Genomic DNA, 15,065 nt, shown 5'->3' with positions numbered 1-15,065 from the left:
ATGGAGTTCAGGACAGAGACAATGGCTAGAGATAGGAGAGAGAGAGAGATTGAGAGAGAGACAGAGAGAGAGATGTAGATAGATGATAGAAAGAAAGATAGAACGATATGAATATAGATAGATATATAAATAGAGAGAGGTACATAGAAAGGTACATGATAGAAAAATAGATAGATAGATCTGATAAAAGATTACATCAAATATCATCCAAGAAGAAAAGGTAATTAAAATAATAAAAGCACATGACATTGCCCAGGAAGAAAGTATAAAGAGAGAAGGGGGCCAAACACAAAGCCTTAATGGGGTGGGATGAATGGCACTCACCATAAGAAGATTTTAGGTGTTATCTCCTATTTGGGTCTCTCTATTGTCTGAAAAAAAATGCCATGTAGAACATAGCTTCTTAACTTTTTTATTGTCATGGACCCTTTTGACAGTTTGGTGAAGTCTATGGACTTCTCAGAATAATGTTTTTAAATGATTGAACTAAATGCTGAATTTCAGTTAACTATTACTGAAAATAAGCTATTTTTCCCCACCCAAGTTCCTGGAGCCCATGGAAATTTATCCACTGACTACTTAAGCAAGTCCAAATTAAGAACTCCAGCTACAGAGAAGCAAGTAACGTCAATGAAATGCAAATAAAAATTCTCACTTCTTACCCTATTCTCAATTTCTTGTAATCTGATTTTCATTTCTACCACTCAACAGAAGTTGCGCAAAGGTCACCAATAATCTGTAATGAAATGACCTTTCTGAATTGTCATCTTTCTTGGCCTTTGCAAGAAATGATACCATTGATCACCCACTCTTTCTAGATACTCTCGCCTCTGGGTTTCTGTGACACTGCTCTCCCACAGTTCTCCCCCTACTTCTTTCACCAATCCTTCTTGGTCTCCTTCGTAAGATTTTTATCCATATTCCACACCCTATTATGGATATACCCTAAAATACAATCTTGTACCTTCTCCTCTCTTTACACTCAGGTAATCTCACTGGTGGGCAGCAAGGCGGCACAGTGGATAGAATGTCAGGCCTGACAGAAGACTCCTCTTTAAGTGTCTGGGGCCAGATTTGAACACATGAAGATGATTCTTCCTGACTTCAAGCCTGGCATTCTATCTACTGTGCCAAGAAAATCCCAAATAGTTTCACAAAGAGTCTGAACAAGAACCATGGATTCAACCATCATCTCTATGTTAATGCCAGATCTACTTAACCAGTCCTGTTCTCTCTCCTGAGCTCTAATTCCACATCTCCAGCTGCCTAATTAACATTTCTAGCTGGACGACCCAAAGGCATCTGAAACTCATCATGTCCAAAGTTTTACCCACTGCATTTCCCCCTAAATTTTCACCTCCCCCTAATTTCCCTATTCTTGTTAATAGCATCACCATTCTTCTAGTCACCCAGGTTCACAATATATATGTATACTCCAATTCTAATCAATCAACAAGATTCATAAATTCTTCTTCCCCAACATCCCTGTTATAGGTCACCTTCTCTCCATTCCCGTTGCAACCACCCCATAGTCTCATCATGATAGTGTAAGCCTCCCTGCTTCCAGTCTGCTCCCTCTTCAATCTCTTCTCTACTCAGAGATTGATATCCCTACCTAATTGATATTCCTGAAGCACAAATATAACTGAGATAATCCCACATTCAAGAAGCTCCAGGGGCTCCCCATTGCTTCTAGGATGAAATGCAAATTTCTTTGACATTTCCTTCACCAACTGACTCTAACCTGTCTCTCCAGGTGATTAAACATTACTTCTCTGTCCACTATCACCAATTCTATAGTCCAACCAAACTGACCTACTTACTGTTCTCTCTATAAAACATTCTATCTCCTGACTCTGCAGAGGCACAGGTTGTCCATATGCCCAATATGATCTCATCCTCACATTTGCCTCTTGTGACCCAAAACTCCCTTCAAGGCTAGGCTCAACTTGCCAGCTCCCAGCAAGCGTCTGGAATTTAGCGAACACTTAATACATGCTTGTTGACTGACTGGCTGACCTATTTTAAGAGGCTCATCCTGACTCTCATCATTGGTAAAATCCTCCCTCCTTTCCCAAATCACTTTAAATTTATTCTATACATACACTTCATTTACTTAACTGTGAATATATTGTTTCCCACAGCAAAATAGAAACTACTTGAAAGCAAGGGACTTCTTGCATTGTACCTTCTATCCCTAGTACTTACTACCAAATCTGGCATTTAACAAGTGATTAATAATGCTGGTCAAATGGTTAATTATTTTCACAATTCAACAACTCAGTTCAACTAAAATGTAGTAAGCACACATCATGTGCCAGGCGCTGAGTTAGCTGCTGAGGATTAAAAACAAAGAAGAATCAGTCCCTGCCCTTAAAGATGTTCTCCTGGAGATGGAAGGGGGAACAAAATACACACAAATAAATATAAGATACTAAAAATTGAGTAAGGAGGAAGCACCAAGAATTAGAAGAATCAAGGAAGGCTCCTTGTAGGAAGTGGCACCCTAACTAAGCCTTGAAAGATTCTGAGAGTCGGCTATGAAGAAGGGATATATTCCAGACTTAGAGAATGGTGTGAAAAAGATAATTTAATTTGGCTAGAATTTAGAATTTGTGAAGAGTAGTAGTATGAATTGCTAGAAGAAAGATATGTGGGAGTCAGATTGTAAAAGTCCTTAAAATTCAGATTAAGGAGTTTCTATTATACAAAACTACTAGAAGTTTTTAAGAAGGGGAATGACGTATGCTTATTTAGGTAGTTTCACTTTTCCTTCTTTCCAAATCCTTGTTTTCATGTTCTCAAATCCATCTTCATTGCCTAGTTCTACTAGATAGGGAGGGTAGGCCCTGTAGCCGCTGTCATTTTCAAGTTTTGGAAAGTCCATGGTAAATTTGAGCTTAAAAATTGTCTAAATCAGCAGTTCTCAGCATGTGATGCCTCAGGGTCCCTGCGACCCTTTTCAGGGGAACCAACAAGGTCAAAATTATCTTCACAATAATACCAAGATGTTTTAATTTATGACACAGTTAATATCAACAATTATGGCCCATATAAACAAAAGCTATTGGGGGATTCTCAATAATTTGAAGGATTTTACAGCAGACCTGAGCCCATAAAGTTTGAGAATCACTGGTCTAGATTATAATACAAAACCCATTTAAGTCCCCATATACCAAGGATCAAGAAGAGTTTTACAAAGGCGACATTTTTATCCAACTCATGTAAATTTCTATATCTGGGACCTTCATGGGATATTATTTTTAAAAAATGGGGAGTACCCTGCAAAGCTGGTTTGGTTTAGTTTTTTTCTCCTTTAAGTTAAAAAATTATAGTTTTTGGGTCATTTAGTCTCCCCCCATCCCAAATTCCCTTCATTTTTACAGATGAGGAAATGAAAGGAAAGAGATACAAAATCAATTTCCCAAGTTCCCACAGATACTAAGTGGTGGAGGTAGTATTTGAACTCAGCTCCTCTGATTTCAAATCTTGCTCTTTCTATTATTCCATAAACACAACCATTTTAAAGAGACTGTATTCCATGGCATATATGCTTGAACCTCCCCAACCAATTACACCATGCAAGCAGAAAAGGAAAAAAAAAAATCTTAGATCTGGGATACTGAGAAATAGTGCCCCAATTTAAGCCATATCCTTATGAACCCATCAAGGTTTGGGATTTTGAAAGAATTAAGCACAGCAAATTTTTAAGAAACCTCCCTAGAGAAGCTACATGTACCACTTTCTGTCAGGGCTATTCTTGGGAAAATTGGGGCTTTTGTGGAAGACCTCAGTTCTACTTCTCTTGCTTTTAAACATAAAACTTCTGAGAAAAATCATGGTGACCTTAATCCTTTTACTTAAACTTGAACTGAAAGAAGGATTCATTTCTCTCAACCAACCCAGAAACGAACCAGTGAGTGACAGGACTCATCACTGGGCAAACATAAAGAATTTGAAAGGAAACAGGAAAGAAGGTGGCTCAGGACCTTGTCTAATGACTTGATCAGAGGTACCAAAAGAACAGCTCCCAACGACATTACTAAAACTGAATTCTGTTAGAGGCTGAAAATAAATGTAACCTTTGACAAAGCATGTGTTTTCTACTCTTGTTTTGTACTTTACACTAATACTTGATGGCCAGATTATGAATGTCAACTAATGATTCACTGGTGACTCTTCCTCCATGAGAAAAAAAAATAATTAGGGTGGGGTCAGAGGAGGAGGTATCTTTTCTATAAATGACCAATTTAATGTAATAAATCCCACAAAAGTGCTAGCAGTATCTCTGTCTGAAACTGGTCATCATAACTATCCAAGCTAATGTTCTGGAACTTGAGTGTTGTTCCTCCAGGTTGAAAAATTAGGGTAACATCAGGGACAGGGAAGAAAAGTATATGGACAATTGTGAACTTACTTTCTTCCTCAATGAGGGGCTCTTTCAAACCTATGGCCCAATTAATCAACTCTATAAGAGAAGCTAAATACACATAAAACAGTGAATAGCTACCCAAAATTATGCAGCCCTTTTATAAGGAAAAATCAAAGCAAAAGGAGTCAGTGGTGGACCAGCCAGAGCACATCTCTAATCCCTGTGGCTTAGAACACATTTATAGCAATAGGCAAAAGATTTGATTTAGAACTAGAAAAGATCTTAGAGGCTATCAAATTTAACTCTTTCATTTTATGTATAAGGAAATTGAGGCACTGATTTTCCCAAAGTCACACTTCTAATAAGTGCCTGAGGTGGGATTTGAAAATAGATCTTCCTGTATCTAAGTGTAGTACCATATCCACTAAGCCACTCTGTCTTTCTCATATATATTCCTTAGAATGCAAAGTTTCCCACTAACCTATTTTCTCCTGGAAAATATATTTTTTGCATATCTGTAAAATCTAGATTATTGACTGAGACAGTATAGTATAATAGAAAGACCATTAGCTTTGAGGTTAGATCTAGATTCAAGTCTTGAATCTACTACGTAACTAGCTGTGTGAATGTAAGTAAATTACTTCACTTCTATCAGACTCAGTTCCCTCATCTGTAAAATAAACTGTTTATTTTACAGGATTGTGCTGAGAAAAACACTCTGTAAGTCTTAAAATGTCTATAAATTTGAGCTGTTATTATCATCTCTAATCCAGTGAAATATAATATCTTAAAATTACATCCTTTATAGGTACCTGGTAAGTGAAGTGTGTCAGCTCAAGATTTTGCCCACAATCAAATACTAGCATTTTGTTGGAAATCCATCAACTCATGTACAAAGTTTCATGCTCTAAAATTAGGAAGCTTAACACATGCATATGAATATAGACATAACCACTGGAGAGCATTATTTTTTTAATTCCTAATGTTTGGTAGAGAAGGGTGCTTTTTTTAATTAACGGATGCTATCTTCCAAAGACTTATAGCTAATATATGCATTTAATAACATATAAGTAAGGTGCTCACGATTTCATGGGAAAAAAGATGCCTTCCCTCTGAGTCAGCATGATATAAGGGAAAGAACCTTAGACCTAGAGTTATAAAATCACTGATCTAAAAGGGACCTCAGAGGCCATGTCATCTAATCCCCCTCCACTTCACAAAAGAGGAAACTGAGGCCCAGGGAAGTTACATGACTTGCCCAAATTAACAAAGGTAGTAATTGTCAGAGGTGGAATTCTAATCCAGGTTTTCCGAAGTCAAAGCCAGTGATCTTTTGACTATTCTACTTGAAGTCAGGAGACCTAGTTTAAACTCTAAATTCTAATACTACCTATGTAACTGTAGATATGCCAGCTAATCTCTGAGCCTTAATTTTCTCATCCATAAAACGGAAATAATACTATCAGCCTAGCAAGACAGAAGTGAGGAAAACAGAGTTCTACACAACTGTAAATTCTAAATATTGACTCCTTCTAAAACATACTTATTTCTGGCCCTATACAACTGAAATCTGGTTTGTGAAGCAGGCCATAATATTTTAATCAAGCTGTTAAAGGCTGACTGAATTCCCAAGCATTTCATCAAGAGCAGGCAAAGCAGTATGTTACAAGAAAGGGACAGTGTGGCTTAATGCCATCCATCTGTGACAAAACCCTAAACAACAGGACAAAACACAAAGTTGAAATAGCTGTTAACTACCCTGATAACAAGTTTCACAATACAGAAGAAGAGGAGGAAGAGGAGAGCAAAAGTAATGTATAAACTGTAACTGTCTCTCTTAAATCAACAATCTGCAACATACATGCCATGCGCCCATTAGGCAGAGACACCCCCCCCCCCGGGAGTTTTGCTCTTCTTATCTTTCCTTTTCTATTTATCATCCTTGAGTATCTTTCATCTGAAATGAAGGAAATCGTTTCCAGAATTAACTGATGAAATCTGAAAGCCCCATCCACAAATGGCTTAGAGTTTTAAGGCAAAAGCACGGTGGAGAGGTTTTGTCTTGATAAAACAAGATTACCTTTCTCACAATTTTACTGATGCAGAAGGGGTTCTACAAGGTGTCAGTCAATCCACTGAGGAATCACTTCCTCTGCTCAGAGTGGAGCCTGCCCTTGGACTCCCTGGAGCCATGCCCTGCCCCAGCAGCAGCTCTCAGGTAGCAGAGCTCAGGGGCTTAGGGGGAAAGCGCACTCACCATCTGATTGCCGTACCAATACAGCGATGCCCCCTTGAGCACAACCCAGAACTTTCTCCATTTGTTGCTGAGGAAGGTGCCTTTTTCCTTTTTCTTGTATAACCACCCCTGGAAGTCAGCGTGTCCCAGATCTTTGCAGGATATCCTCCTCCGGCTCATTGTGAAGAAACCTGCACAGTATTCAAACCAAGAATGAAGTGATTATTCTGTGCTCAGGGAAGCCCGAGAAAGATCCTGTTCAAATAATCAATTACTTAAAGCCAATGCCTCTAAGTTGCTATATCACGCACCCCAGAGTTCCCTGGAGAACAAGTCTGAGCCATACAAATTCCCACCTCCTTGGGTGCCTTAGCTTTCAAAATGCATCCCTTCTATATAAAAGGTATCACAAATGAAACAACAAGGAAGGAACAGTGCTCAGCATATGAGTGGTATTTAAAAAAAAAAAAAAACTCCATGCCATTGGACAGGGTAAATTAGAAAATAAAGTGCATTAGACCACCCGGCATATGACTGCACAGCTTAGCCGCATGCAGCCAGCCACCAGAGCTGCAGTTATGCAATAGAAGTGTGCGGGCTAATGCCCATTTAAGCGTAAAGCTACTTCCCAGGCTCTCAATTCTACTATCTCCAAGCCCTACTGACATACCACAAGGGATTAATCCAAAGGAACAGCATGTCGTCATTTCTCAGAAGCGATGGAAAAATAACCACGAGTCAAGCTGCCTGCCAACTAGCCCAGGCTCACGATATTCAGACAGGCAAAAAAAAAAATCGGATCCCAAAGAAGACATCCAAAATGATAATAATGGCCATAAATAATAAAGGACCAAATGAGAGCTCTTATTACAATACCTTGAGTTTTCTTCCTCGGCTTCTGACGCAAGGGAACCTGCAGGAAGTGCAGGAAGGAAAGAAAAGAGGAAATTTCTGATTATGTTGTAACATTTGTAAAGGAGAGAAGGAGGGAGGAGGTGGTGGTGTTCACGTGCAGGATAGAATCTTCAAAAACAATAAAATAAATACAAAATACAATAACGATTCTTCACTTGGAGATAAAGGAAAGCTACCAGCTGAAGCATAAAAAGGGCTAATTAGAATTGAGGTACATAGAGTTGAACGTGAAAAAAAAATGTTACTTTGTTTTTATCACTAATGTTTCCTGTTTCCACCCACAAGCAGTTTTTTCTCACTAGTACTTTTGAGTCGAGAGTAATACTGTTCTTTAAAGGAAAATATATAAACGGATATGTATTTATAATAATAAAGACTTTTCATTTTCTCCTGAGCTGGGAAAATGAAGTCTTACCCTTTAACCCTTCTCACTACTTAAAGTTTCTAAGTGCTGATTGGCTTATTGGCTTTTAAATAAACATTGAAAGGGTTACAAGACAGGTTATGCAATTACAGGACTGTCATTGAAACCACATCTTATAGGGTTGTACTAAAATCACATCAGGTAAATAACTTCCAGAAAGGGAAATTCCAGTCTTCCTTGGTAACACATCTGTATTTATCCAACTTTCCTATCCAAAAAATCTTCTTCATATTTGAACTTAACCTCTCCTGTTGTAATTGAAACCTATTTCCTTTTATATTCTCCTTATATGAGACTCATTGCTGTAAATATATTCTACAAAGGATAAATTCACAGTCAACCTCTACCTTAAAATATTATTTCAAATATTATATATGTACATATAGATATTATATGAAAATGGACAAGGTTTATTGCATTTCAAATTTATCTGAGATGTAATTATGTTGTACACACATATATGATTCAATTTTTTAAAGTCCCAGTTATCATTAATGTAGAAAACACAAAAGCTATTTTAGCCAATAGTTCCCTTCTTGTCTTCCTCTAACTTCTCTCTATAGCAAATGTCCTTCATTTGTCCTTCTTTGGGAAACTCCCACTTTTAAAATTTGCATTTGTTCAGCATTACTTATACAGAATCAATATGTGTAATGACTTGCCCTTTAACGTTAATAAGTGTGGAATATGCATAGCCCAAAGAAAAATCTCAGGAACTGAAGATTCAATGAGAGAAATTCGTAAGTAATTTTTTACAGTTTGCTGTGATGTGTATTCTTGTATTGTACAAGTATCAGGTGCATGACACAAGATGCTTGTAGGCATAATAGACATGAATGCTTTGAACTTTTTAAAAATATTTTAAGACTCAGTCGCTTTCTGAAATTCAAAGTCATATTTCTTTCAGCAATGATAATGAAAATAAACAGCTTGGTTTCAATTTCCTGGACTTTTTTAATATTCATATATTGCATTTCTATTCTAAGGCTAGTAAAAGAAATAAACACAAAAAAACAATTTTGAATTAGATAAGTAGCTATAATATCTATCACAATAAGGTTTGCAAAACACATTACAAAGATCTTATTTTGTCATTACAACAACCCAGGGTCACTGATGCTATAATCATTACCATTTTACAGATGAGGAAACTGAGGCAAGCAGAGGAGAAGCTACATGCCCAGTACCACAAGGCTAGTAAGTTTCTAAGGTCAGATTTAAACTCAGGTCTTCATGACTCCAAGTGCAGTGCTCTATCCAGTTCGAAATCCCAAGATTTGCCATTTGAGAACAAGCAACAACAAAGGAATTTGCTTATTTTTTATGAGTTCCCTGAGACGTATGTATGTAAGTAGTACTATTACCAGGATAAGAGCTTCTCTGAGCAATCACGTGTTCTGAGGCTAATTCAAAGCCACTGCCAAGCCCATTACCCTTGATATATCATCCCCACTGACTAGTCAACTTGATGTTAAACCCATACCAGTAAGGAAATTACTTTAGATCAGTGGTTCTCCAAGCATAGTCCTACCACCCCTGGGGGTCCTGGAGACTTTTTTAGGGGTCCATGACATCAAAAAAATTTTCATAATAATGCTAAGAAACGTCAGAAACCACATTGCAATGAACCTTTAAGGAACTACCTACCACTCCTAGAATTTTGGTGTATCAAAGAAAAATGTGTACAATTATCTGTAGAGGCTATTAAAATAAACCTTCCTTTTCCAATAACATATCTATGTGAGACCAGATTTTCTTCATATACTTCAACCAAAATAACACATTGCGACAGATTGAAAATAGAAGCAAAGAATCCAGCTGTCTTCTATTAGATCAGCTTCAAAGAGATTTGTAAAAATATGTAAAACAATGCCACTCTTCTCACTAATTTTTTTTTGTTTTGGAAAATGTAGTAATTTTCATTTAAGAATTGTTATCTGTGTAAACATGTAGCAGAGAGTCTATTGTTATTTTTAAACGAATTAAAATGAATTTTAAAATTTTATTGGTTTTGATGTCTAAGACAATAAATATCAATAGAAATAACACAAATAAACAAAAGGTCTTTGGAGTCTTCAGTTTTTAAGAGTGTAAAGGGGTTCTTAGATCAAAAAAAAAGTGAGAACTCATTCTTTATATTGTCTCCAGGAGTCCTCCATTAAGATGCAACAAATTACAGGAGAGAAGTAACACAGGAAATGATTAGCACTCATTAAAACTTTGGCCCAGATAAGTTCATTAGATTGGTTAATAATAACAGAACTTCAAGGTTTACAGTGTTTTCTTCACAACACCCCTGTAAGGCAAGTATATTTAACCTAGCTTTGAACAAGCTCCTGGACAAATAGAATTCATAATGGAAAGGAGGCTAGAAAAAAAGATTGTGGCTCTCAGGGGAGGGATTTAAGAGCAATGGCACTACAATGCCAACAATGCAAAAGAGAATGACAAAAAGAGGTAAGCAAGAGCCATTTCTGAGGAGCACAAAGCCAGGGGGAAAAAATCATTCAGTTGTTTATTCAACAAATATTAAGGACCTACTATGTACAAAGTACCTTTCAGTATACAATGGAAAAATCACACCTCATTCTTATACTTCCCAATCCTATACCCATCATAATTTTGGTACCGTTGAAATCAGTTATTTAGCAACAATAAGCAATACGATGCCCGATGGGCACAGTACAATCTTGTGTTCTCTATAACACTCAATAAATTGCATAACTGAGAAGATGTGATATATGGTGGAATATTAACCATGAAAGTCTACCTTGTTTCCTTCTTATATTTTCATCATAGATACCCTTCTTACATGCATAGACTATCCAATTAAAGATTTTATTAAGATGATAAAGTAGGCATATGAGTTATTAAGTTGCCAATGTCTCCTGGGTTTCCATTTTCTTAGTAATAATACCATCTGTTATCCTTTTTCATATTTTTGGATAACTTTTGAGATATTTAAAATATATTTCTGCATTCTTCTAAAATTGTCACCTCTAATATGGTTTTCTTCTGTATATATTTCACCAGATTTATCAACTCCTCCCAAATTCATTTTCTTAACACTATGTCCATTTCTTTGTATAGCACATGGGATACTGAGGTGTTGAGTCCAAAAGTGGTGGTTCCATTGTCATCAATGATGAGAATAAATCATTTTATAAAACATTAGCAAATCTGTTCTTTTTCATGGATACTTGCTGTTCTTTCAGTTTCATTTCTACATACCCTTGGGGATAATCTGGCCTATCTGGGTCTCATGCTAAGCTTTCTATGGATTTATTTTCCCTTCCACTGCTTTTGACCATTCATAAACTTCCATTGCTCTCCATAATGTATTGAAAATTGGCTTATGGCACTGGTCTTGGCACTTGTCTCTTCACTTGGCAAGGGGACCAAGGTTTATCTGAGTCCTTTGGGCCTCCTTCATATTGGCTAACTATTCTGAGAAATGAATACTCAGAATCCACATCCATTTCCCTTTTATCAGAGTCAATAGCTTATTTAAATAGGTCAGGTTGAAACTGCTGCAATTTCATGCAGTATCTTCTGAGCTTTATACTTTCTTCTAATTTGAGTTTGTTCTTGACCTTTGCTCTAGTTAGTCAATAATCTGACTGTGGGAAGGCAGAATCCCAAATTGGAAACCAGTCCTTTTCTGAAATTAAACTATAGTAAATTTTATTCTTTGGGATGTATGGTGCTTCCAAGTTCAGTGTCCTACAACTTATTGAAGGAAGTTTTCATGATAGAGAGATATAAAGCTTCTGAGTAACTGATAATTCTCATATTTTTTTCTTAAATCCAAAAATATATTTTCTAATTTTTACTAACTTCCTGAAAATTCACACTCAGTTAAACAACAAATTGTTCAATCAATAAGCATTTATTAAGAGCCTACAAAGGATATAAAGACTTACACTTACACTGTATATAACTTGAAAGTACAATTTTTTGCACATTGTCACCTCCCATTAGAATATGAGCTCCTTGATGGCAAGGACCATGTTTTTGCCTTTTGGTGTAAGACCAGAACTCAGCTGTCTGGTGCAAAATCCAAAGGAAACAGTGATTTATGTTTGATAGGGTTCATCACTCTGAGTACTCTTATTGAGGGATAGATAACCTTGTAAGGACAATGAATCCCTTGACAGCAGAGGTGGTGTTGTTTTTACCCTCATATCCCTAGTCCTAGTGCCTGACTTATTTAATTTCTTTGACAAGCAAAGAAATATGATGACCAAGTACAATATCAGTTAAGACTAAATCTCTTACAAAGATGGATGGTGAAAGATTATGAGCACTATTACCTTGTAAAACATCAAGAAGCCACAGAGGGAAAAAGTTTAAAGGAAGCTTGGCAATAGTCCAAAGTAAGTAATTCCATCCATCAGGCATTTGAGGATGAAATGGGAAGAAGAATAATGAACCAAAGAAAGGTGTAAAATATCAGTAAAGATTTTTCCAACAAACTCTTTTCACCGTTGGACAGCAAAACCAGCATGCATCACAATCCCAGATGTGATTAGATAGGAAGGGGAAATAGCACTGGAAAAAAAACTGAAATGGGAAAAGCATCTGAACTAGGTCAGATATACACAGAGGAGATCTGTGATGGGAGTGACACAATTTTGAGGACAGCAAGGCATTAATGGGCAAGGTACCTGAAAGAGGCAAATATTCTAAATATCCTAAAGGCGTGGGGGGAAGAAATTACAGACTTTGTTATTGCCAAAATAAAAGGGATTGAGAAGATATTGAGAACTACTGACAGATATGCCTACTTTCCCATCTATATAAACTTTTTTGAGAATAATTTAATAACATCATCAAGCATTTATTAAGTGCCTATAATATACAAGGCACTATTATATGTGCTAGGAATACACAAGTGAAACTTTACTTACCTTCAAGGATATCACATTTTAGCGTGGGGATAGAGCATGTCCACAAACAAGTAAAGGATAGATAGATAGATAGATAGATAGATATATAGCTATATATTAGATAGATAGATAGATAGATAGATATGTAAGGGTGGGACTCAATTAATTATCTCCCTCACTTACAAGTGATTACTTTTATTAAGTAAGAATACTTCTTGAATTAAACCGATGATGTGAACAAGACCTATTCACTGCTTGGAATCAATCAAATCCATTACTTGATAGCTTTGGCCATCCCCTCAGCAATTTGTATAAAGGGAAAGTGTTATCTCAGAACCACATAGGGATTCTGGAGGTTGGAAGGGGAGAGGAAGAAGCCACTTTATACAGAGTTAAGGCAAAAAAACAAATAAACAAAAAACAACCCAACAGTCTTGGGGCAACCAGAGAAAAGAGAGTTGATAGGACTGAGCTGTGGCAGAAAAGGACAATATCAAGGAATATTAACTCGATAGACATCTCAGGGCAAAACACCCAAGTTGATGCCACTTACTCAAGGACTGGGGGAGTTCCCAAGAAAAAATCTACTCTTTCTCCAACTTTCCTTCCCAGTGATTTTCTTTCTACAGATATGACATGATCTGCTAGTTCATTACATAAATATTTCCAGTAATCTAAATGTTTCCTTAACCACAAATTGGCCAAGAGTTAACTAGAACTAGAAAGAAATGTAAATTTAGGCAGAGAGCCCAAATTCTGTCTAAATATTACAAATTTTATTTGTTCATCCTTTATTTTTCAAATAAGATTAATGACATCAAAAGTGACATCTTGATTTGCAGTGAATTATGATTTAAGTGAGGCGGAATTTGCATAAAGTCATCAACCTAACTCTCTCTTCCTGAGCAATTGAAGACCAATGACAAGAACAAAAGTCAAGACAACTGGCAATGGCCTAGGATATAGTAGATGACCTTGGCATCTTAGATGCCTGATCAGGCTTTAAGCAGTCCACAGTATTTGCTTTAACTACCTTCATGGCTGTTGGAACAAATTGTTCTCATCTGCCCTTTCCACTGGGGGGAAGTCTTCACATGCTTAGGGTAGACATCTCCCTGATTCATTTACAAGTTTGAGGCCAGTTGGTTATCTTCAAGCCTGGTTTAGCCCATCTGCCCAGATGGCTTACCATGACCACTACACATGCTACAACTTCTTGGAGCCACAGGTGAGAGCTGGGTGAAATTGGACACCACAAGTAGATGACCCTAGAAAGGGCTCAGCAAGCCCTCGCAGCAGAGGTGCTAGTCCTCCCTGAATACCCCTGAATTTTACTAACTAGTGGCTCAAAGATTGAACCCAAAACTTTTAATCTAAAATAAACTCCCTAAAAGTACAGAAGAGGGAACTATATGGGCCTTAAAGGTCATTATATTGCCCCAGGCTTTAAACAAGTTAATTATTGTAACAAGATGTTAAATATACAAAATAAATGCAGATTAGTAGAAATGGGAGCACATTGTCAATCAGAGAAATTAGGAAAGGTATTTCCAAAGAGATGGCCATTGGATTGAGCTTTGAAAAACAGTAAGGGTTCCAAGAGGGAGAAGTAATAAAAGGGAGATAGAAGAGCGTAAATGCATGAAGGCAGGAAATGAAAAGCTATTTATGGAGAAAAGCATGTAGTTACTTTGGGGAGAGCAATGTGTGATCGGCCTAAAAAGATAGGCTGAAGCCAGATTGAAATGTTCCAACAGACAAGTTTGTCTTTGATCCTAGAGGCCATGGGGAGCCACTGAAGTTTCTTAAATTAGGAAGGGACAAAGTTGAATGTGTTTTAGAAATATCAATTTGGTAGATGAGTAGGGAAAAGATTGGAGTGGGGAGAGAATGGAAGAAGGAAATCTAATTTTTAAAAGGTTATTACAGTACTCCCTGGGAGAGTTCATGAGGCCCTGAACCACTATGGGAGTGGAGAGAAGGTGACAGATACAAGAGATGTTGTGTAGGTAGCATCAACAAGTCTTGGCAACGTAGGAGTATGAATGAGAAAGAAGAATTAAGGATTGTTCCTAGTTTATAAACTGGGTGACTGGGAAAATAGTGATGCCAACAAAAACAGCAAAAACAAAAAGTTGAGGCAAAAATTTAAAGGAAAGATAATGAGTTCTGTTTTGGGCATTATGTATTTAGGATGCCTGTGGGACATTCAAATAAAGATGACCAACA

At 37.0% G+C, this 15,065-nt stretch overlaps 1 protein-coding gene across 3 annotated transcripts in view; it reads right to left on the bottom strand.

The window, feature by feature from the left end:
- Nucleotides 1–15,065, bottom strand: part of IPCEF1 (interaction protein for cytohesin exchange factors 1) — a 138,210-nt gene that overhangs the window by 89,843 nt on the left and 33,302 nt on the right. Inside the window, exons 4-5 of one of the 3 annotated variants that reach the window (XM_036766661.1) lie at nt 7,485–7,521; nt 6,630–6,799 (exon numbers count right to left, since the gene is read on the bottom strand). In XM_036766661.1, coding sequence (XP_036622556.1) covers nt 6,630–6,799; nt 7,485–7,521 — 207 coding nt within the window. Of the gene's footprint in view, nt 1–6,629; nt 6,800–6,919; nt 6,989–7,278; nt 7,359–7,484; nt 7,522–15,065 lie in introns of those variants that run through there. The other 2 variants (XM_036766662.1, XM_036766664.1) reach the window with 2 other exon arrangements.

Source organism: Trichosurus vulpecula, chromosome 7 (assembly GCF_011100635.1).
Source record: "Trichosurus vulpecula isolate mTriVul1 chromosome 7, mTriVul1.pri, whole genome shotgun sequence".
Lineage (NCBI taxonomy): Eukaryota > Metazoa > Chordata > Mammalia > Diprotodontia > Phalangeridae > Trichosurus > Trichosurus vulpecula.
Note: the sequence above shows the minus strand (reverse complement) of the source record. Positions and strands in the feature narration are given on the sequence as shown.